The 24380-nt window shown below is 35.5% G+C and overlaps 1 protein-coding gene across 2 annotated transcripts; it reads right to left on the minus strand.

Annotated features, from left to right (window-relative positions):
* Nucleotides 1–1018: 1018 nt before the first annotated feature.
* LOC148913009 (uncharacterized) lies at nucleotides 1019–13391 on the minus strand. 2 transcript variants are annotated; one of them, XM_089026908.1, is made up of 3 exons: nucleotides 13293–13391; nucleotides 4901–6225; nucleotides 1019–2207 (listed from the first exon to the last, which is right to left on the minus strand). In XM_089026908.1, exons 2-3 carry the CDS (start codon nucleotides 6195–6197, stop codon nucleotides 2203–2205), a joined length of 1302 nt encoding a protein of 433 aa, XP_088883034.1. In that variant the 5' UTR covers nucleotides 6198–6225; nucleotides 13293–13391; the 3' UTR covers nucleotides 1019–2202. The 2 variants fall into 2 exon arrangements, with proteins under 2 accessions (XP_088883034.1, XP_088883035.1); XM_089026909.1 differs by having other exon boundaries at nucleotides 4901–6206; nucleotides 13293–13377.
* Between the last annotated feature and the right edge of the window lie 10989 nt (nucleotides 13392–24380).

Genomic DNA, 24380 nt, shown 5'->3' on the forward strand with positions numbered 1-24380 from the left:
AGTCAGTGGGGGAGCAAATTTAAAGAAAGCGAGAGTGGCGTTTCCGTCAGTATTATTCAATTGGTAGTTTTTAATAGATATTAATGAATAATTAAAACTGCCTTTACTTTCATTTTCACTTGTCTCTTATTAATCAAAAAAATCGAGAGTGGGGCTGGTGCACTGTCTTGAGAAGCAATGTATGTCGCCTAAACAAGACACCCTATAGGCGTTCACTGGGTCGCCTGTATACGTAAGGGTCATTTGCAGGTTAGAAAATATCTGTAATAAATTGACTTATTTCAAACCTGAATAAATGCGTTATTCCAATAGACTGAAGTAATAATGACGGGTTCAACCTTAGTCAATTCTGCCCACGATAGGAAGCTGTTGAGTATAAAAAGTGGATGTGGTTTTGGGAATACATTGAGGATTTAAATTAGTGGAAATATGCTCAAAACCTCCTCATGATTTTATGAACACTGATGGTATTAAAGTAGAGAAATTATTTTTATTAGAAGAGCTTTTTAGATTTACCACTCTTTTTATATTTGTACCCCGACCTACTGGGGGAAGAATTGTTGCGTTGCCATTGTTAATGATGCAACTATGGTTGTAATGTAGATTTTTAATAGACCCTTTTCGAGTTCCAAATTACCGCTGTGTTTCTTGATTACACACGCATTTACTCAGGCTTAGCCTCGATCTTGTGAAGAATATTCACGTGTTCCAGTCAAGGTCCTTTAAGTTTCAAAGTGTTCGTATTGATGAAGTTGTGCATTCTTTACTTTACCGTTGGTATTTATGAATATTTAGACACTGATTCGAGGCTAAGCATGAGTAAATGAGTCTGTAATTAAGAAACACAGCGGTAACTTGGAACTCGAAAAGGGTCTATTAAAATATAAATTTGAAAAAGAACGATAATGAAGTGTCGGGAGGCTCTATTGCATTCGGCTTATCCAAGTTTACAAAAATCACTTGAAAACTCGGGGTTATCAAATATTTGAAAATGTAATATTAAATAGAGGCACAAAGAAACGGAAGAAACTATTTATTGTAGTTGTTTTGACGTCAATACGAAGAACAACTTGTCTTGCTACAATTATAGTGCAAGAGTGCTACAATGAGTGTAATGAGAAAAATCATTCAAGGTAGAGTGACCTTGCTACGCGCGCTTTTGTTGGTCGAAAACTGTGCCATATTAGCAGTTATTGTATAGTCATGATAGTACGTGCGCGTCGAATGGTCGAAAACTGTGCTTTAATTATAATAGTGAACGGATTACAGTGCTGGCGACATCCGCGCGCTCAAAGTGCTGCTAGATCCTGCGACCTTCTTTCTTTTTGCGTAAATAGTACCGAAATAATGCAGTTATAAAGCACTTAGGAAGCGCCGTAACCACTCAAAAAGTGTGAGAAGCGATCGCCTACGGCTACAGATACTATATGGTTAGTGCTTACTTCACTTCCTGCGTGCTTTATTACTGAACAGAGCACGGAAAAAGCTGTTTTATTTGTTAAAGGGAGCAAGATGTTTACGTTTACACATGGAGCCTGCTTTGGAAATATCGACACAGTAAATCGGATAGGGCGGTTTAAGCCCCAAAAATGGGGCCAAAATTTTGACCCTATAGTGGCCTCCTTAAAGTAGAGCTATTTTTAGGCCTAGTTGAGGGGGCCAAAACAGTACTGATAGACCCATACCAAAATGGTTTCTGTGGGGCCAAAATGGCATTTTGTTCTAGTTTGGTACTAGCCTGGGCTAAAATAGTACTACTTGAAAAAGCCAAAATGGCTCTCTGGGGCCAAATTGGTCCTCTCAAATTTACTGTACAGTGCTTAATAGAAACTGAACCCCGTTTGTCGCCTAATGCTCGTGCTTCTCTTTACAACACACTCAAAAAGTGTGTCACCTAATGCCTCTGCTTCTCTTTATACCTCTTATGTGCACTCGCCACTGCTGTATTACTGAAAGGATCACGCGATTATATTTCTAAAGTAAACAAAAGGCTGCATAAAATATCTTAAAAGGAAGCTATTAAAGCTCATCAGCAGCATTATAAGTCGTGATTAATGATTAATACGCCGTTTATTGTGCATTGCCACATTACCACTGGGCACAATTTACTGTGAGGTTGTGATAAGAAAGCTTCTAAAAGAAAAGTAGCACTGCTAATTAACATCATTTTTCTATTAATCATGGAGACCAACTTGTCGATTCTTAACCTGGAAAATAAGAATTTAATAAGAATAAATATGATGTACATTTTTGATATTACAAATTCCAAAATCGATGTTTAACGTTTTAAATTTAACACTCTACATTTCTTACAACAACAACAGCAACAACAAAAAAGGATATCGAAGGATATGTTCAAGACTTAGTGGTGGTACTCAAGTCAGCTAATTACAGCCTGCGATCAAATAATTCTTTGATGCTAAAGGTTCCTGCAATCAAATCTAAAGTTACGCTGGGTGATCGTTCATTTGCTGTGGCAGCTCCCAAACTTTGGAGCACTCTTCAAAGAGATCGGCGACGTTAACAGTCTGTTAAGACATTTAAGTGTAAACTAGAGACTTATCTATTTAAATTAGCATATGGAAAATAGTTTTCGTTATTTTAATATTTCAAGCTTTGAACACCCTTCTGAGAGACCTTGAGTCATTTACAATCTAAAGGCTCATCTATTTATATTATCATACGAAAAATAGTTTTTATTATTTTAATATATAGCACTCTTTCTTTTATTCTTTTTTTTTTTTTTTTTTTCTTTTTTTTCTTTTCTTTTCTTTTCTTTTCTTTTCTTTGCGAATTCTTTTCTTTTCTTTTCTATTCTGATATGCTGTCATATGCTGTTAAAACTTGTATTTACCCCATCTCTCACTCCTGCTAATCTTACTAAATCTTTACTGCTATCTTTTGTTATTCTATTTCCCTAACTGTTTATTTGTTTATTTAAGCATAATTTGATTATCTTCTTATTACAATACAATTCAATATAGTTTATGGCTCAGTATTACATTTGGGACACGACATTTTCTAAAATCAATTTTGTTTACAATTTTGATTCAAAAATTACAATTGGAAAAAAAAAGACGAGCCTGGGGGCTAAAATAACTGTTAAGTTTTCTAGTTAGCCCCCAGTTTTTTTAGTTACCATAGCATTTCAAGTTTAAAAAGAGAAAAATAAACGTAAATAGAATATGATAAATTATAGGTATATGCAATAAATTTAGATGATTGGATAGTTATTTAAGTAAAAAAGAATTTTAGAAGAGAATAATATCACTAGAACATAATATATTTAGTCAATCAATAGACATCTAGACTTTACATTCAATAATTTGTTGTTCGAGTATCATGAGAAAGAGAAAGAGTATCATGGTTTTTTTGCAAGATTTAAGTTCAAGTGGAATACTATTCCAGATATCGATAGCCGTGAACGAAATCGATTGTTTGCCAATATTTGTCCTAACTTCGATTTATGCAAGTTACGGTCTCTTGCATATCTTGTATTGTAATTGTGCACATCTCCAGCATATTTAAACATAGAGTTAAAACGTTTTTTACTGTAAGGACATCCATCAAGTTCATCAAAGGCTTAGCGCTTGCTGTGTCTTTACCGTAAAGTGTAGCAAAAAATATTAAACGTATGATGTGATTTTGCTATGCTTGGATTTTCATGAGATGTGTTGTGTTGATGCTTCCCCAGGACATGATGGCGTAACATATGTAGGGATAAATAAGATTGTAATATATCTGCTTAAGTTGCTTGACTGACAGGTAGTGTCTTAATTTTGCAATGATACCAGTATTTCGAGATATGCGCCGAGCATATGTACGAAATATGCTGTTTCCAACTCATTGAATCGTCTATCATAACACCTAAGTGATTTATACAACTTTTCCTTTCGATGGGCTCCCAATCCATTGTTTGTTGGGATTTTTATATCGATTTGATGATCTTTTTTCCTTGCAGATTTAATCATCATAAAATTTGTTTTTGCTGTGTTTATCGATAATTTGTTTGCATCGCACCATTCCTTAACGTTGCCAAGCTCCTGGTTCATAATATTTGCTAATGAGTTAAGGTCTCTTGCAGAAGCAAACAGATTTGTATCATCAGCAAAGATTTTGAACTGGAGTTTATCTGTACTTTGTGGAAGGTCGTTTACATAGATTAAAAACAAAAGCGGGCCTAGCTATTATGATACATTCTTATTAGATTCTTGTTCTTTCATACTTTTATATCTTAAAAATTACATTGAAACCATCCTAGTCATTCGTTATTCCCATTTACAATTCATATTTATTTCCTTGTCTTTATAGCTAAGAATAAGACAGTTCAAATGTCATAAGCCCTGTGGTTTATTTTTGAACTGTCTTTCCTATTGCACAACGCCGGCTTCTTGTAAAAAAAAATTAAAAACCTATTTACTTATCTGATTATTGATTTCTCGTAAATTATGTCTTATAATGTGCATACAATATCTCATTGCATGTTATTCTATAATTTCTTTGTAAATAGTTTTTAATAACACCTATAGTAATACCAGTTTATACGTTTGTAAAAGTTCTATATAATAGGTTCTGTATATATTGTCGTTCAATATGGGTTTATTAAACAATAACAATAACAATAAATACAAATACAATTATTTATTTTTCACTAGATCAGGGAGTATCTTTTAAACAGCCGTTAGCTTTTTTTTAATTTTAGAAAATGGCTTTTGGTCAAATATTTTGTCCTTATGCTATTATACTTTTTAAAAAGGCCTTATAGCGCAGGGTCACGAAGCCACCGCTCTAAACCATAATCTTCCATAGAAAATATACTACATTCCATACTCTGCTTTGCGCATTCCACATTCCATATTGCATATTCTAAATTCCATAATATCATAAATACGGTACTTACATTTCTTCGCAGCAAGTTTTTCCTTAGCGTCTTTCTCATACTTCTCCCAGCTTTTTGCTACTTGTAGAACATTTTCGGTCCAGAACTGTGTCAACGCTTGCTTTAGTTTACCCATATAACCATCACAGAGACTAGATGCCTTTTCCATGACTTCCCAACTTCTTTTTCTCCTGCGTCTCTTTTGTACGGTACAAACATTATCTTTCATCATCTGGCTACACTCGATGGTACACTTGCCTCCTGTACATTTTCTGGTTGCCAGAAAACCATTGCGAGTTGCTGAATCAGGTCCTCCACCTGCCCTTCCCTTTACTCCAAAATACATGTTTTCTTCGTATTGTCGGATGTAGATCCATTCAAAGGCCCATTTGACGTAGCGAACGTAATAGTCTGACTTTTGAGCAATCAGGGTTAAGGTATGCTTGTAGATTTCACAAGATTCACCTCCAACTTTATCTTTGTAACTGTTGGCAAGCACCTCTAAGGCTACAAGATGCAGAGTAGCATAGTCACGGAATGGGATGAGTCCAATTTCAAGCTTCTTCACCTCTTCGTAAGTGGGAGCCCAGAAATAACCTTTACCCTCGTACTTTTTCATCCACTGCCAGGTAGCAACATATCTGTAATAAAAATGTGGGTCGTACGTTTGCTTTCCATTTGATTGTTTCTCTTCGAAGAGTTCTTGTAAAGGCTGGAAATGGAAACGTGCACTTGCAATGTCTTCCTCTGCATCTACTTGACATTGATTTGGGTCTCGTCCTGGTCGATGTTTCGCGCATTTAGACCATTTATCAAACAGCTCTTTGTAATTTCTGGTCATAATCAGTCTCTCAAGTTGCAAATCTTTTACATCGGCATAGTCTTGCAACTGACTCATTCTTTCATTAACCTCTTCAGCCAGAAGTTCTACTGATTTAAAAGCCTTGTCCAGGATGTCATTAGGGCTAGGACTACTGGAAGCATATCCTAAACCAACAGCAATGATCCCCAGAGCTGCAGAAACCTGGGGTGATCCCTTTAGTGATACACCTACAGCATCGATGACGCCCAATGTAGCAGCCGTAACACCTCCACCTTGGTTGAAATAGTTAAGCGTAGTGTCCAGGACACTAGTTTCAAATTTGGCAGGTGGTACTGCGGATATCTTCTTTATTCCAGGAAGAATCCCACCGGGCTTGTAACCACGGAATTCACATTGCTCGCTATGCCTAAAGGCCTCAGCATTTGGATGTAGAAGGGCTAGAAAAAACATTGTTATTCCAAGGAAAAGAACGCTCATTCCATAAGTGGGCGCCATGTCTTTTTTCTTTTAGCAAAAAAATAATCTGAAAATTAAAAAAATAAACATTAGTTTTACGACTCGTCATCACATTGTCAAAGTAATATGCGGATCCACACTACTTTGACAATGTGATGTCGCAATTTATCGTCAATAAGAGTACAGACAAATAAAAAACTGATGTCAATTTGTTAAATTGATATTAATACACAACCTTTCATCCATTTAGAAGACAAAATTAATATATAGGCAATATAATTACTATCTAAAGAAAAATAAGATCGTATATATTCTCATATAATGAATGTGCTGATCACTATTTTCGTGGATTTTCGCCTCGACTGTGATAGCTCAACGACTACTAAGCTAGCGTGCCGTCATGCAGCAGCCTATAAGTTACTGACCTCGGCTCCTACTTTTTTTATATTTTCTAAATCCCATTGCATTGAAGACATACCCCTTTTCTAGTACTTACTCAGTTGTTTGTATAGGAAGTCGCACGATCTCGAGTACAATTCGGAATTTATAAGTACGAGTGATGTTTCGGAAGTTTAGAAAAATTGGAGGAGCCTTTTGGCGATGTGAGAACTCTCAAAATATCACGAGTAACTATAAATTCAGAATTGTACGAAAAGATTGTGGAATTTTTTTTAATTTAAAATTTTTTTATATTTTTTTAATTTATTTATTATTATTATTATTTTTTTTTTTTTTTTTTTTTTTTTTTGATGATACACTCAACAATATTGAGCAACTTAATTTGGACTCTACAGAGTACAATTTGGGATTTAATTGTACTCCTCTTGTCCCATCAGAATCGAGTAATTTTGTTGAGGGTATTATAAGTTCTGAAATAATTTCCCTCAGTCAAATTGGCTGCAAAACAAACCCGACCAGACTCTTGAACAGGAAATGATTTTGCTCAGTAGGACGCCTCTTCTAATTGGCTAATTTTTTTTTGAAATAAATAACGAGCGACGACGATCAAAATGGACCAAGTAATGTGATAAGTCGATGTGTGAGTGATGTCTAAAATAGGAAAATAAGCAAAAACACCAACTTATGGAATCAGACTACATTCTAGAATATTTTTTAGACGTTCACTTAAGGTGGCTACTTTTTTAAAAACTTTTTTTCATGCGATTCAGCTTTATTGAAATGTCCTTAATTGTATTCTAATTTTTGGGAACATTCCGTTTATTCTATTTAATAGTTGTCTTTCTTCATTTAAATTTGAGTAGTTTTCGCGTTTATGTGGTGTTTTGATGGGAAATAATAAATAAAAATTCCCTGATTTTTCATGGGATTCCACGTGGAATACACGCTTGTATACGTCATATCTAGTAGATTAATCAGCGCGCGCATTGACCGGATGACCTATTTGATTCTACAGGGAATTACATGGTATAGTAGGGCATGCACAAACAGAATAGAGCCAAGATATATTTGCACGGGTGCATCCATGTAGGGCTAGCCCGGAGTATATACCATCTAACTCGACTCGGCTAAAAACCGCTGCGCCTGCGCCAAAATTCCCGCCTGTTCCAGAAAACAAGATGGCGAACGCGCGAGTGTTCCCGTGCTTCAGAATGCTCATATTTCCAATGACCCCCAGCTTTTCAGTTTGACTTTGATTGGAGATCGAGAGCAAGCAGACAAATCTAAAACCCTATTGAATATATTATACTATATTAGATATATATATTATGATATAATATAATATATTATATATATATATATATTACATTATATATTGTAATGCCATCTTATATGGGATGCCTGATTCGACACTAGAGCATCTTACCAGAGTACAAAGAATGTCAACCCGGTTTGTTTCTCAACGGGCCAAATATGAACACATAACACCAGTCATGAAACAGCCTCACTGGTTACCTATACGACATCTCAAAATCTGCTATTAACCTACAAGTCAATAAATGGTCTTGCACCATCGTACCTAGAGGAGATGACGAAAAAAAGACCCATGAAAGGAACGAGAGCTGATGGAAATAACGATCTTATAGTACCCAAAATCAAACACAAGACCTTTGGTGGAAGACATTTTGCATTTGCGAGAGCCAGTCTATGGAACACTTTACCAAGAGAAATTAAAACATGTACTAATTTTGATCACTTTCAAAAATTCTTAAAATCATTTCTGTTCCGCGATGCTTACAAGTTGTAATATTTCAGCTATTTTAAATTTTTAGTGATTGTTGCATATGTTATATTAAGTTTTACAAATGGACTGAACATTTTTTATATAATATGCTATTAATATAGTTTATAATTTTTCACCTTCTTAGTTTTTTATACTGAAATTTTATTTGTATATATATATATACATATTTTTCCTAGTTGTTATGCGCTGTAGAGTTAATGTATATAGAAATTTAATTAATTAATTAACATGTCCATTATTTATCGACTCATTGATTATCATTTTAAACGATGTTGTTTTGGGACAACAATATTGATAGTCGTGGCAAAAATCACCTTTGCATTTTGAGACGACTTAAGGTCAGGACAACAGATTTAAGCTCCAGACTGTAATATTTTGTTCATTTGTCATTCTACGACATTTCTACAATTTGCAATTTTTCCTTTCTTGTACACGAAGTCTTCAACAAGAAACCTTGTTGTATTCGAGGGAAAATTCTTCGTACGATCAATAGTTCATCATTGCCATTCAATTCTTTCAGATGTGACGAGATTCGCTATAATTTAGATCAGATTGATGATACAAATGGAATTATTTCAATAAAGATGTTTTCAATTGTAATAATTTGTAATCTAAATGCTAGATTTCACTTGTCAGAAGGTACCCTGCGAGCAGGTCACAGGAGATTTTAAAAAATGTCTGGTGCTTCCAAAACGACCTATACAATAAATATATTTTTTCGAGTTTACCTATTTTCATAACATGAATTCAAATAAAACAAGTCGATCATTAACTTAGTTTTTTTTAATTATCTTAAATATTGATCATGCCACAAAAGTGGTTACTGGATATTTCTACTATAGCATTAATCTATTCTGCATTATTTTTAAGACAGAAGATGATGCTATGAAATCAGAACAAGCATAAATTGATAAAGTTTATCAATAATTTATACACATACAATGGGATAAACCTCTAAATTCCTTTTTGAATTTTAAGAAATGTTTCAAATACGAGTTGCTGAATTCTCGGGGCTACACCTCGGCATTTAAAATTCCACTCGGATTTTGAAACCCCAATACAATTCAGCAACTTTTATTTGACGAGACATCTTATACTCTTTTTGTTATGTTTGTTTTTATTTCAAAGCTCTAGTACTTTGAAATATTTCAAAGTCCGAGTAGTAGGACTTTGAAATGGGTGCGGTCGTATTTGATGGGGATTTCAAACTACTGCACGTGGTACAAATAAGAAACCCTGGTTGGTCGATGAGCTCATGAATTATTAATGAGTATAATATATATAATTCAAAAATAATTCAGTTACAACAGTGGACTCATGCTCACACCCTTATTACTCATTAGAAGCATTTCAGATTTAGGCCTAGGACTAGTTAAAGCTTTGTTTTATTTTATTTATTTATTTTTGTTTTGTTTTGTTTTGAAAGTAAATCTTTTTAAGAAAAAAAGTCTCCTTTTTTAACCTCTTGCAAACTGTAATACTTTATACAATCAAAACTGATCAAAATGATGTCAAAGGTGACTGTAACTCTTTTTTCTATTTATTCCAAATGATATCATTATTCTGAGAAATATAATAAATGAAAAACAATTATATCTCACTTCTGTAGTTAACCGATTATCTATCTAAAAGAGCTAATGTATAGTCAATATATGAGCTGTTTCAAGAAATAAAACCTGGAATTGAAAAGAAATAACATTGACGTAGAGTCGCACACAAAATATATACTTCCATTTTAAAGTGTGACTAGGATATAACCACACTCCTAACAACCATCTCCTCTACCGATCTTGTGTACCAAAACAGCGAAATTATAAAGCATTGTAAAGAACTAGCTATTGCATATTGCATGTAAAGGGCTGCGAGTAGGCATGGAGGTTATTTATGGTTGCTGTATATTTTTTATCTATTGCCTGCCTCTCTATTTGATTTATTTGTTATAGTGTATGTAGCTGAGTACAATAATACTGAAAACAAGTATAGCTGTCTCTGGCGAGCACATATATAAGAAGAACAAATAAAAAGTCGCTATGTATTTTTTATAAATATATAAATTTACAAATGGATGACTTAGCAATAGCGGGAAGGTAAACAGCTATATGTAGGTCATACTGGTCAGAAGTAGGCTGGTATTTATATAATACTAACTTTATTCAGGAAAAACATCTTTGTTGTAGAGATGGTTTAAAAGCATCCAAATAAAATCAATTTTATTCGATAAGGATACAATTTATCATAATCCCTGCCAAAAAAGCATCGATAAGGTTTATAACATAGCTTTGCTTTCCCCTTAAAGACCCATTGCCACTTACCGTGATGCATCACAATTTGTTTACATTTTGAATCGTGTCACCACTGAAAAAACAATTCTAACCTTCTGAATAAACTCTTAAAAGAATGTAAAAGAATCATTATTGTGCCTTAGTGCTACGTCGGAAAAGGATTTAATATGAAGTTATTATTCAATATATGAATCTTTGAATTTCATGGAACACGAAATTCATCTGTGACCGCGGTGCATCACGGTAAGTGGAAATCGTTTGTGAGATAAATAATATATGAACTAGGAGCACGAGGAAAGACTATTAGCCCCTGAAGCTGAAGTTGCGGGGGACCCAACAAGTTACGTGAAAGAGATCATGCGCGACCAAACACCACCACGAGACAGGCACGTGAAAAAAGTACTTGCCCCTGAAATTGCAGTCGCGGGGGAGCCAAAGAACTTTCCAAATCGAGATTTTTACTGGCTTATGGGACACAGGAAACCCAAGACTAGTGTCAATAAATATCTGCTACCATGAATATATATAATGGATTGTTGCAAATAAACAATGAAAAACCTCAGAATTGTCTAACTGAGTATATTTTTATCTATTTTCTATATGGTCTTCTCAACAACATACCTTTTAAACTATATTTAACAAGTAAAAAACATTTACTGTGTTTGCACACGCTAATGCAAACCGAGATGTGGTTGGGGGAATTCGAGAGCAGATCAGTGCAAACACGAGCCGTAGGCGAGTGTTTGCACCTGCTCGAGAATTCTCCCAACCACATCGAGGTTTGCATTAGCCTGTGCAAACACAGTAAATGTATTTTATTTGTTTTATAAAATTACTTTCTTCAAAAACAAAAATAACGAAACACGATCAAATAAAACAGAAGAATTTAGTTCAAAGTTATGAATACAAATTCTCCTTACATGCTTGTGCATTTGCAATAACCAATCAGATTGCGCGAAAGAAGACCCTTAACCAATCAAATTGCGAGTTTGATACACGCCTCCAAGCATGAAATTCAAGTTAAAAATTTCTTATTTCAAAGCGAGAAGAAGCCAAACTTTAGCGACTTTCTCCCTTGAGAAAGAGGCTTTTACAAGCAAATCTTGATAAAATAATATTTCCAAAGCTTAACCAATGCTTTAGTCATTCTAGACCGAAAAGAAAACACTATTTTGAGAGCTAGCACTCGCTAAATTCAAGCTTTATTTCCGTCGGTGTTGTCAAAAGAGTTCGTCGAAATTCTCCGAGTTCAGGTTGGCAAATCTGGATTTTTTCTTTTTTGTTGAAGGCTCTTCTGGTGGTTCAACTATTTCAGATGCTTCCTCAGGAAAGTCAAAATCTAAGCTTGGAAAATTAGCCATATTCTTCTAATTTTACTGGAGTTATGACTATTTGTGTACAAGTACAACTTCCAAACAAAACTCAAATTTTCCCACGACACGCCAACCGTGTTTGCACAGGGAAATGCAAACACGGCTCTCGTCGAATCACAGCACGCGTACTATTTGAATTATTTTATAAATATATATATACATTTGTATGACTGATAGATGGAAAATCTATCTTCTTTGATTATTTAATTTTGTAAAATAAACACTGAGGCAATGCACATGGCAAGGCTTCTGCTGTAAAAATTAATGAAGGCTTTTACGCATAATGACTAAACACAAAGATTCAGAAAGACTTCATTTCAATGTTGCAAATTGCTCATATAGAGAAATACTTTATTATAAATACTTTTGAGGTAATGAATGCTGTTATCATATTATTATATTTCAAAAAATACTTCTATTTTTAAAAAGTATTTTCGGTAAGAAGCAAATCGAATTTGATGTTTATCCAATAGAGAAATCATAACCGAGGCGTCATGTCGAAAGACCCTTGAACCCCAAGGAAAATACGGGTTAATTAATAATCCATTTTACAGTTCCGTTCAGTGACCACGAATATAATAGTTCCAGCTTTCTGTATATCTTATGATTTGATTTTATTATTATACCTTAGGTTTCCCCTATTAGTAGAAGGTTTTCCCTCAGCTAGTTATTTTCTTGACACGTTAATAAAGTATCTATCTATCTATATCTAAGCCGAGGTTGGAGTTGCCGCACATGATAAAAAGCTGCTGCACTAGGGAAACGTCAATTAATGAACCGATATTCTGCTGACCAATAATCAGCTCATTGAACATGAACACTCTATAAACACTGAGTAAACGCGATTGAAAAATCTTATTTGATCTATAACCTTTTTTGGAAAAAATAGTTGAAAAAATAAATAAATGATGAGATATTATCTTTGAAAATTACATTGAAAAGAGCTTTTCCGTTGCGAATACTAGTTGTTTATGAAATGCTTTTTATTCATTCAAAATCTGATTCCCTCAAGGACAAGCTCTTTTTGGAAAATGCAAATTTTCGTTCAGTTTATAAATAGTCAAGATTTATTTCCGTTAAACACACTTGATAATGAGGTCAGCATGATCTCGAAACATCGTGAATTACTGTCTGTATCGTTTCTTATATTATTAATACTAGTTTTCAAAACAGAATCAATACAGATCTGAGGGCAAAAATTTTTTTTTTTTTTGCATGTAATGAAATCTCGTATATGTTTTGGCTATGCACACAGCTATCAAAAAAAATTGCTTACCTTTGAGTTCTTGCTCTTTCCTCTTCTCGAAGCCAACTGAAGTTCAACCCCACTTTCCCCTGCTAAATATCAAATCCCTCCCCTTAATATACAGTATGTAAAATAAAGCATCACGAATAACAATGCAAACCGTGTCAACCATTAAATAACTCAGTAATGACAAAAGGGTAAATTTTACACCGTGAAAAGAAATAACTCATGCAATGGAACTTAGCAGAGCGATAAAGCTACATGTACCGCAAACAGCATTCGACAATTCGAATTGTAGTGATATGAAAATATGGAAATACTCAAGATTGTCTATTGTTTTGCAGGATATTGATGGCGGTTATTTGCTAGTTCAGTTGCTAAAGGGTCAACCATGAAACAACTCATGCAATTAAACTTAGCAGAGCGATAAATCCACATGTACATTCTGAAGGAATTTGTACCTTACTGACTTTAATCAACTGATTATTATATTTATGTAGACGACCTCATTGCCTCCCACAATAACATTCTTTATAACAGCGACTGTGGAAGTTAATATCCCATCTGTAATTGCCTTTGATTTCGAAAAAAAAACGAATTTGTTGTGAATTGAACTGATATTGAACTACCCAGCTCCAGTGCTTTCCGGTCATATTCTTCAGTAATATTATTTCAACTTTCCTTTTGCGGTTAAAAATGTTGTTTAACTGACTTACAAACAGCATTCATCAATTCGAATTGTAGTGATATGTATGTGGAAATACGCAAGATTGTCTATTGTTTTGCAGGATATCATGGCGTTTCGAGTATTCGGATTGGAGTCATATGAATATGAAAATACGCAAGATTGTCTATCGTTTTGCAGGATATCGATAATGTTTGTTTGCTATTTTCCAAAGGGTCTTTCATTTATGTTTTTTTTTATTTTTTTTTTTTTTACTTGTCAGCTATATTGCTTGAGTATTAATTCAATATTAGTCCAAATCTAAATAGAGTAGTAATAAATGGCAAAGCATGAAGGAATGTTTACATTGTAAGACATCACACCCTAAGCTCTCTAATCATGATGCGTAAGAGGAATTCTATCACCATTTCAAGCCAACCGATACATGTTTGCACGACATGCTGCTATAATGACCTTGGGAATAGAGAATGCTCTTTTCAAAAGCCCTATGGCGCTGTAGAACTGTTCCACCAGAATAGATTTCAATAAAAGAAGCGGAGATCTATCAACATATCACATTTCTAGACGATTCACTGCTATCAACTTCGTGAATACTTGATAAATCAAAATCAAAAAAAAGACTAAAACAGCTGAAATGTCTTCATTAAAAGATCCCTTCTTAAACACAATGCACTTTTCTGAGCTGTTAAAGCAAACCAGAGATTAAATTCAAAGAAGTAAATTTTACGATATGAACGGCCGGGTTTATTGCCATATAAAATGCCTTGTTGACCAAATTTTATCTTAAATTACGCTGCTTTTGAAATTCATTCTCCAGACTCAGTATATTCATTAGAAATTAATATTACAAGTTCATTTATATACAGTAGGTAGCCAGAGTACAAGTATTTACTATGTGAACATATTTTTGTTTTACTTGATGGGTATCATTGCGTGAGTAGATAGATAGGTATCTCATGCAACGCTCACTCCCCTAAGGGAAGGTTCATTTAATATGGCGAGGGGGATTTCAGGGGGAGCCTTTAATTTCAGAAAGATGTTAAGGGGGCTTTTAATTTTTGAGATGGTCAAACAGGGGGAGCCTATTAAATTTCTTATTTCAATACTGGTATCTGCATAAAAATAAATAAAAAGAATCCAAAGAATAAAAAGAATGTCGTCAATTTTGATTGTGGAAAACCTAACAATATCAGTCACCTAGTAGAAGAGTTATCATCTTTAAAAACATCATCTGCAATTTCTTTTCCATGTGTCTTTAGGACCAATTTGTAAGTTTGCTTTTTCCCTCTCTGTCTTTGCCTTTTGACCTTCTTGTGTCTCTGCTCCTTCTTTCTTCTCATTTTTCTAGACCTCTCTTCTACAGCCACACTGCTTTGACTAAAACGACTGCTTAGTAATTTAAACATAAATTACTGAACAATATAAATAACAGAGCTGTTTAATGAATCAATTTCGTCTGTGCATCATTTGTTGATGGCTCAACTTTGCAACGGGAGAAATATAGGAAATTTGATGGTTTGAATGTTGTTGAAATCAGCGAGCTTACTTTATCAGATTATGAAGAAAATGAAGGGAAGAGGATGGAGAAGAACGCATGGTATTGTCTGAAGAAATTCGCAAGAGGATTGATGGTGCTCCCGTATTCAATGATATCATCCATTATACATTTTTTTTACAAGTTTTAGCTACCACAGTTTAATTCAGCAAATAGCGTGCAACAGAAACAATCTCTCCCGGGGTATCATTATATCATGAAAATTATGACATTTTATGAAAATCACTATCACACGGGAGAATTGTACTTTGAATACATTAAAGAGGGTTGCCTGGAGAGAGAACAAGTTCCCTGTGACGAATGTGTGAATGCGGAGTGGATTGGACCCAAATGTTCTAGAATTCCTGCTCCTCAGCCAGATACAAACAATAAAGGATATTACCTTCCACTTTCTGAGACCCAAACAACAGTCAATGGAAAGATGAGGGAAATCGATGACTTTGCTCCAAGAGCCAATTTCAGAAAGCAGTTCAAATCCGGTTTGATTTCCTTAAATATTAAAATTTTATGATTTAGATTTTTAAATCTTCATGCCCCCCCCCCCCCCCCCTCCTTGCGATATTAAAAGAACCTTCCCTAAGTAGCTACTAATCACAAATTCACGAAGTTGATAGCAGTGAATCGTCTAGAAATGTGATATGTTGATAGATCTCCGCTTCTTTTATTGAAATCTATTCTGGTGGAACAGATTCTACAGCGCCATAGGGCTTTTGAATAGAGCATTCTCTATTCCCACGGAAATTATAGGAGCATGTCGTGCAAACATGTATCGGTTGGCTTGAAATGGTGATAGAATTCCTCTTACGCATCATGATTAGAGAGCTTAGGGTATGATGTCTTACAACGTAAACATTCCTGCATGCTTTTCCATTTATTCCCACCCTTTTTAGATTTGAACTAATATTGAATTAATAAGAACATGCGTAATAGGTAAATTGCGAGCCTTATATGAAACGACTGAAGAAGAGGGCCAATGGGGCTTTCATGACTTCAAGTCGCGTAAAATGAGCCAGCTCAACTAGAAATTTACCGTAATTTATCGTAATTTACCTATAACGATTTTTTTTTTACCTTTATACGATTTCCGAGCCCATCCCACACGGCTTACCGCCTCATCCTTCATATTGAATTAATACTCAAGCAATATAGCTGACAAGTAAAAAAATGCATAAATGCAGTAAATGCTTGCAATCTGACTAGCTAGTGAAGAATGGGAAAATAAGTCGCAGATGTCTTTCCACCCTGACAAGTGTAATATGCTTCGAGTCACACGGCGTAGGAAGCCTCTCATCTATGATTACGTCCTACACAACCAGACCCTTAAGGAAAAAGATGCAGTTAAGTACCTTGGTGTCTCTATACATCATAAGCACTCTTGGAATGAACATATATGCTCGGTAGTCAAGAAAGCAAATCGTCCATAGTCTTTGTGAGACGGAACTTGCAAATTCACCAAACACGCATCAAAGCTAGCACATGCAAAACCCTTGTTCGTCCTCTAATTGTGTGGGACCCTTTCACCCAAGTGAACCAAAATAAGATCGAAATGGTTCAGAGAAGAGAAGCCAGATTTGCTTGTAACAACTACAGCCGCAAAGCAAGTGTCACCGCGATGTTGGAAGAGCTTGGTTGGTGCAGTCTTAAGCAGCGCAGAGCCGACCAGAGATTAGTTATGCTGTACAAAATTATAAACAACTTAGTTGGTGTAGATCTCTGTAATGAACTGACACCTCTGATAAGAAATTCAAGGAATAATCACAACAGATCCTTTAAAATTCCTCTCGAGAAAAAAACATATATATACAATAAAGCTTTCTACCTTGGACAATAAAACAATGGAACAATCTACCCGCTGAATTAGTCACAGCCCCAAATGTTAATGTATTTAAAAGTGGGGTCTGTAAATTAGAACACTAACTTCGATCCTTACCTACCCGAGCAGTTAAGCCTCGAAGAGAGCGGCATGCTTGTACTTTGGTAAATGTAAATGTAGTGCATACAAAATGATCTTTATTATTCCCCAGAAATTGTTTAACTTTAATATTGGGCTCAGTCTAAAGGCATAAAAGAGCAAGGTGCCGAAATTTTTATAAAGACCTTTCAGCAACTTGCAAATCAACGCCATCGATATCCTTCAAAACGATAGACAATCTTGCGTATTTTCATATTCTTATCACTACAATTCCAATTGTTGAATGCTGTTCGTACATGTGGCTTTATCGCTCTGCTAAGTTTAATTGCATGAGTTATTTCACGGTTGACACAGTTTGAACTGTTATTCGTGATGCTTTATTTTATGTATATTAAGGGGAGGGATTTGTTATTTGGCAGGGAATTTTTTTGAAATAAAGACCCTTTAGCAACTAGCAAATTTCCATATTGGTATCACCACAATTCGAATTGTTGAATGCTGTTTGTATGTCAGTTATACAACATTTTTAGCCGCAAAAGAAAAAAATAAATAACATTTCTGAACAATATGACCCAAAAGCACTGTGGCGCGAGTATCTCTGAAACGCAGTGTAGTCCAATAACAGTTAAAAATAATAATAAATTTGTTTTTTTCGAAATCAAAGGCAAGTACAGATGGAATATTACTTTCACAGTCGCTTTTTTAAGGGACGTTATTGTGGGAGGCAATGAGGTCGTTTACATTAATATAAAAATCACTTGATTAAAGTGTTAAGAATGTACATGTGGCATTATCGCTCTGCTAAGTTTAATTGCATGAGCCAATTCATGGTTGACACGGTTTGCATTTTTATTCATGATGCTTTATTCTACATATGTTAAGGAGAGAAAATTGATATTTTGTGAAAAAGGTGGGGTTGAACTTCACTCGGTTATAAATTTTAGACTTGAGTTTAAAATCTGCATAATCTGCATGTAGTTCAGATAATATCGATGAAGGAAAAAAGAAAACTCTGATGATTTTCCGTTTTCTTGATTACAATTTTCGATTGTACTCTAGTTTACTGACCCCTTCCCCCAAGGGATCATGTGATGTGTAATTTGAATATATGGCGGGTGGCAGTTCGTTTCTCTACAATCTCGTACCCAGAGCATTTATTTCTTAATTACAAATTCTAAATGAATTTGTAATATTAATTTCTAATAAACATACTGAGTCTGGAGAATAAATTTCAAAAGCAGCGTAATTTAAGATAAAATTTGGTTAACAAGGCATTTTATTTGGCAATGAACCCGGCCGTTCATATCGTAAAATTTACTTCTTTGAATTTAATCTCTGGTTTGCTTTAATAGCTCAGAAAAGTGCATTGTGTTTAAGAAGGGATTTTCTAATGAAGACCTTTCAGCTGTTTTAGTCTTTTTTTAATTTTTATTTATCAAGAATTCACGATGTTGATAGCAGTGAATCGTCTAGAAATGTGATATGTTGATAGATCTCCGCTTCTTTTATTGAAATCTATTCTGGTGGAACAGATTCTACAGCGCCATAGGGCTTTTGAATAGAGCATTCTCTATTCCCAAGGTCATTATAGCAGCATGTCGTGCAAACATGTATCGGTTGGCTTGATATGGTGAAAGAATTCCTCTTACACATCATGATTAGAGAGCTTAGGGTGTGATGTCTTACAACGTAAACATTCCTGCATGCTTTTCCATTTATTCCCACCCTTTTTAGATTTGAACTAATATTGAATTAATAAGAACATGCGTAATAGGTAAATTGCGAGCCTTATATGAAACGACTGAAGAAGAGGGCCAATGGGGCTTTCATGACTTCAAGTCGCGTAAAATGAGCCAGCTCAACTAGAAATTTACCGTAATTTATCGTAATTTACCTATAACGATTTTTTTTTACCTTTATACGATTTCCGAGCCCATCCCACACGGCTTACCGCCTCATCCTTCATATTGAATTAATACTCAAGCAATATAGCTGACAAGTAAAAAAATGCATAAATGCAGTAAATGCTTGCAATCTGACTAGCTAGTGAAGAATGGGAAAATAAGTCGCAGATGTCTTTCCACCCTGACAAGTGTAATATGCTTCGAGTCACACGGCGTAGGAAGCCTCTCATCTATGATTACGTCCTACACAACCAGACCCTTAAGGAAAAAGATGCAGTTAAGTACCTTGGTGTCTCTATACATCATAAGCACTCTTGGAATGAACATATATGCTCGGTAGTCAAGAAAGCAAATCGTCCATAGTCTTTGTGAGACGGAACTTGCAAATTCACCAAAAACGCATCAAAGCTAGCACATGCAAAACCCTTGTTCGTCCTCTAATTGTGTGGGACCCTTTCACCCAAGTGAACCAAAATAAGATCGAAATGGTTCAGAGAAGAGAAGCCAGATTTGCTTGTAACAACTACAGCCGCAAAGCAAGTGTCACCGCGATGTTGGAAGAGCTTGGTTGGTGCAGTCTTAAGCAGCGCAGAGCCGACCAGAGATTAGTTATGCTGTACAAAATTATAAACAACTTAGTTGGTGTAGATCTCTGTAATGAACTGACACCTCTGATAAGAAATTCAAGGAATAATCACAACAGATCCTTTAAAATTCCTCTCGAGAAAAAAACATATATATACAATAAAGCTTTCTACCTTGGACAATAAAACAATGGAACAATCTACCCGCTGAATTAGTCACAGCCCCAAATGTTAATGTATTTAAAAGTGGGGTCTGTAAATTAGAACACTAACTTCGATCCTTACCTACCCGAGCAGTTAAGCCTCGAAGAGAGCGGCATGCTTGTACTTTGGTAAATGTAAATGTAGTGCATACAAAATGATCTTTATTATTCCCCAGAAATTGTTTAACTTTAATATTGGGCTCAGTCTAAAGGCATAAAAGAGCAAGGTGCCGAAATTTTTATAAAGACCTTTCAGCAACTTGCAAATCAACGCCATCGATATCCTTCAAAACGATAGACAATCTTGCGTATTTTCATATTCTTATCACTACAATTCCAATTGTTGAATGCTGTTCGTACATGTGGCTTTATCGCTCTGCTAAGTTTAATTGCATGAGTTATTTCACGGTTGACACAGTTTGAACTGTTATTCGTGATGCTTTATTTTATGTATATTAAGGGGAGGGATTTGTTATTTGGCAGGGAATTTTTTTGAAATAAAGACCCTTTAGCAACTAGCAAATTTCCATATTGGTATCACCACAATTCGAATTGTTGAATGCTGTTTGTATGTCAGTTATACAACATTTTTAGCCGCAAAAGAAAAAAATAAATAACATTTCTGAACAATATGACCCAAAAGCACTGTGGCGCGAGTATCTCTGAAACGCAGTGTAGTCCAATAACAGTTAAAAATAATAATAAATTTGTTTTTTTCGAAATCAAAGGCAAGTACAGATGGGATATTACTTTCACAGTCGCTTTTTTAAGGGACGTTATTGTGGGAGGCAATGAGGTCGTTTACATTAATATAAAAATCACTTGATTAAAGTGTTAAGAATGTACATGTGGCATTATCGCTCTGCTAAGTTTAATTGCATGAGCCAATTCATGGTTGACACGGTTTGCATTTTTATTCATGATGCTTTATTCTACATATGTTAAGGAGAGAAAATTGATATTTTGTGAAAAAGGTGGGGTTGAACTTCACTCGGTTATAAATTTTAGACTTGAGTTTAAAATCTGCATAATCTGCATGTATTTCAGATAATATCGATGAAGGAAAAAAGAAAACTCTGATGATTTTCCGTTTTCTTGATTACAATTTTCGATTGTACTCTAGTTTACTGACCCCTTCCCCCAAGGGATCATGTGGTGTGTAATTTGAATATATGGCGGGTGGCAGTTCGTTTCTCTACAATCTCGTACCCAGTGCCCTTATTTCTTACTGCGCATGCTCGAAGAAATAATTGGGCTCTGGAAAACTCCAATATTTCCTGTGCTGTGATTGGCTCTCGAGAACAAAGGAAGATACCGGAAGTAAAAATTACAGTACTAGGGAAAATATACAAGATGGCGTCTCGAAGTACACCAAAAATGCCTGTAGGGCCGGATTTTTCAAAGTTTTGCCGGTTTTGTAATGAAAATTGTATTGATGTCCATCCAATAGATATTTTCGGAGTTAATTTAACTGAAAATTATCTTCAAAACCTAATTTTCCAAGCACAAGTTCACATGCTCGTTGAACATCGTCCGCCATTTTGAATTTACCTAGTCTGTCAAAATGCGCATGTGCGAGAAACCCAGAATCTGGGTCTTCCGGTTTGGGGTTTTCCAGAGCGCAATTATTTCGTCGAGCATGCGCAGTAAGAAATAAGGGCTCTGGGTACGAGATTGGTTTCTCTACGCATCAACGGTCGGAGTGGTTGTATTGAGTTGTGTTCAATGGGAGCACCTGAAACCAGGACGGCGACGCGGGGACGTGGGGTTGGGACGCGGGATGGGACACCATATATATACTTTTCATGGAAAAACATCCGCGTGCACTACATTGAATACATCACTATATACTCACATGGATGCTTTATTCCTTGACACAGAAGTCTTGGATCAATAAACATGATTTGAAAACCATGAATAATTCATGGCGGAAAAACAATAAAAATCATGACCATGAAGGAGGTTTTATATCTGATATAGATTCGTCTTCATTTGCATAAACTGTAACTTAGATTTTCTCTATCAAAATTGATTCATTTCGTAAAAGAATTCGGTACACTATGAGAACATACATCGTGTGTTTTCTCGCAGTTTACTCGCAGATCGTGTTTTATCGGGTGTAAAACCACTCGGCTACGCCTCGTGTTTTATACACGATAAAACACTCCTGCTCGTTTACTAAACATTACTTATAAGGTCTTTTGTAGCTCCTTTTCATTTCCATTTTCAAACGATGTAAACAATCTTTCGGCCTTCACCCTGAATTCTTGAAGAACACTTCTTGATCCATCTTTGACTACATGAAAGTTTTTTGAATTGTTTTTGGTCTATAACTTGTCCTAAAGCGATTTTTTTCTGTGCATTTGAGAGCCGAATTTGTGAGTAGTTTTGCCTTGACATGAAGCGGGATTCCTTGGTTGTGTAAACGGACGGACGGACGGACGGACGGAAGTGACGTCAGCCAAGCCATGAAATATCAACTCGATGGTTTACCATTTTTTCTTAAGCATGGGGCTCCGCTCGCGGGCCGAGGAGCTCCGCTAATAATAATATGATGACCAAATAAATTGTTGGCGAACACTTAATAGTGGGATTACCTGAAACCGGGACGGGGACGCGGGGACGCGGGGACGCGGGGACGCGGGGACGCGGGGACGTGGGGTTGGGACGAGGGATTGGGACGCGGGATGGGACGCCATATTCTCTACTTTCACATCCCCATAATACCTTGCGTTCTTGGGGGGTAACCAACCAAAAATTTGACTCAAATTGAAAAGTTTTTCAATTGAATTTATACTATACCTGCTTTTATCCGTACAATACTGATTATCAGTTTATTCCAAGTTATTTTTGCGTGTACAGATCATCAAGAGTTTTGGTCTTACAGAAAATGTATTGAATTACGAAATTTTTTTAAAATTTACCTTAAACGTATTCAAACTTCTATCTTTTTCTGTTTTTTACTTCTTCATTTTATCTTTCGATACCAAACAAGGTATTTTCAACATTGTCTGATCAGCCTTCAGCAAAATAAGTGGGTTTTTGCCCTTTGGTTACCCCCCAAAGACGCAAAGTATTATGGGGATGTGAAAGTAGAGAATATATACTTTTCATGAAAAAACATCCGCGTGCACTACATTGAATACATCACTAGATACTCACATGGATGCTTTATTCCTTGACACAGAAGTCTTGGACCAATAAACATGAATATAAGGTCTTTTGTAGCTCCTTTTCTTTTCCATTTTCAAACAATGTAAACAATTGTTTGGCCTTCACCCTGAGCCAGCAATATTTTCCAGCAAAAAGCCGCATTTACACAGGAGGCCCGATGGTCATTAGCCAACACGAGACAAGGACCTCGGGGTTGTTTTTCATGGGTTCTTTTCAGTTACGTGTGTTACAAAATGACTACTTTCGTTTTATCATAAGGGTGAACCAAAATAATTTTCAAAATAGCGCTGCCATTTTGACCGAGGAAAACTGGTACCCACAGGTAAATAGCAGTAGTCAGAGAAGACGGAAGTTTTTGATCAAATTGCATGACTAGAATGTTATGAAGAACTATGTAGAATGAAGAATGTGTACAGATAATGTATGTGTCAATTCCAAAGGTTCCCACCCCCCTCCGCCCCCCCCCCCGGGCATACCCCGGGCATTTGACCATAGTCAAGTTCCGTAGAGTGGGGAATTTGACGTTGAATATATGTCCGAACGGGCGGGCATTTGACTTTTGACTAAATATAGCGGCCCTTATCTAATTTGCATAAATTAGCGTATTGCAAAATTTTAAGCTTGGATCGTGCTTATAGGGCTCTGGTTAGCCTGTGAATTTAAAAAATCTGGGATGGCACAAGAGAAGTTAGAAAGGCTTTCTTGGCGGATTCCTTTGCGCACTATAATAATAATAATAATAACTTTATTAGTGTCTCTAATCTTCTAGACGGGCACAAGTGCCCTACTAATCGGGGAGACAAGTTTCATGCTAAGTACCTTTTGAGATCGTTTTATCATTTATAGCTATAATTTGATAAGAATCGAGACTTGAAATCTTTTCAAAAGAAAGGTTGAACTTCGAATTGATTGCGATTTCATCTAAATCGAATCGCCACGGTACAAAAGATTGGTTTCAAAATACGATCTTTGAAAAACAGGAAAAGAAAAGCTTGGAATCAAAAAGAAAAAGAAGCAAAACTTTTCAATGTGGATGACAGTACAGAACGAGTAGATGAAGATAAGTTTTTGGAGTCCAAAACAATAAATATGTTTATGCTA

The sequence above is a fragment of the Actinia tenebrosa genome, unplaced genomic scaffold (assembly GCF_029948245.1).
Source record: "Actinia tenebrosa isolate PJP-AT-01 unplaced genomic scaffold, QUT_ActTen_1.0 PGA_scaffold10__47_contigs__length_13832649, whole genome shotgun sequence".
Taxonomy (NCBI): domain Eukaryota; kingdom Metazoa; phylum Cnidaria; class Anthozoa; order Actiniaria; family Actiniidae; genus Actinia; species Actinia tenebrosa.

Excerpts from the sequence above, each read along its gene's own strand:
- LOC148913009 (XM_089026908.1), bottom strand. The coding sequence starts at position 6,197 with ATGGCGCCCACTTATGGAATGAGCGTTCTTTTCCTTGGAATAACAATG.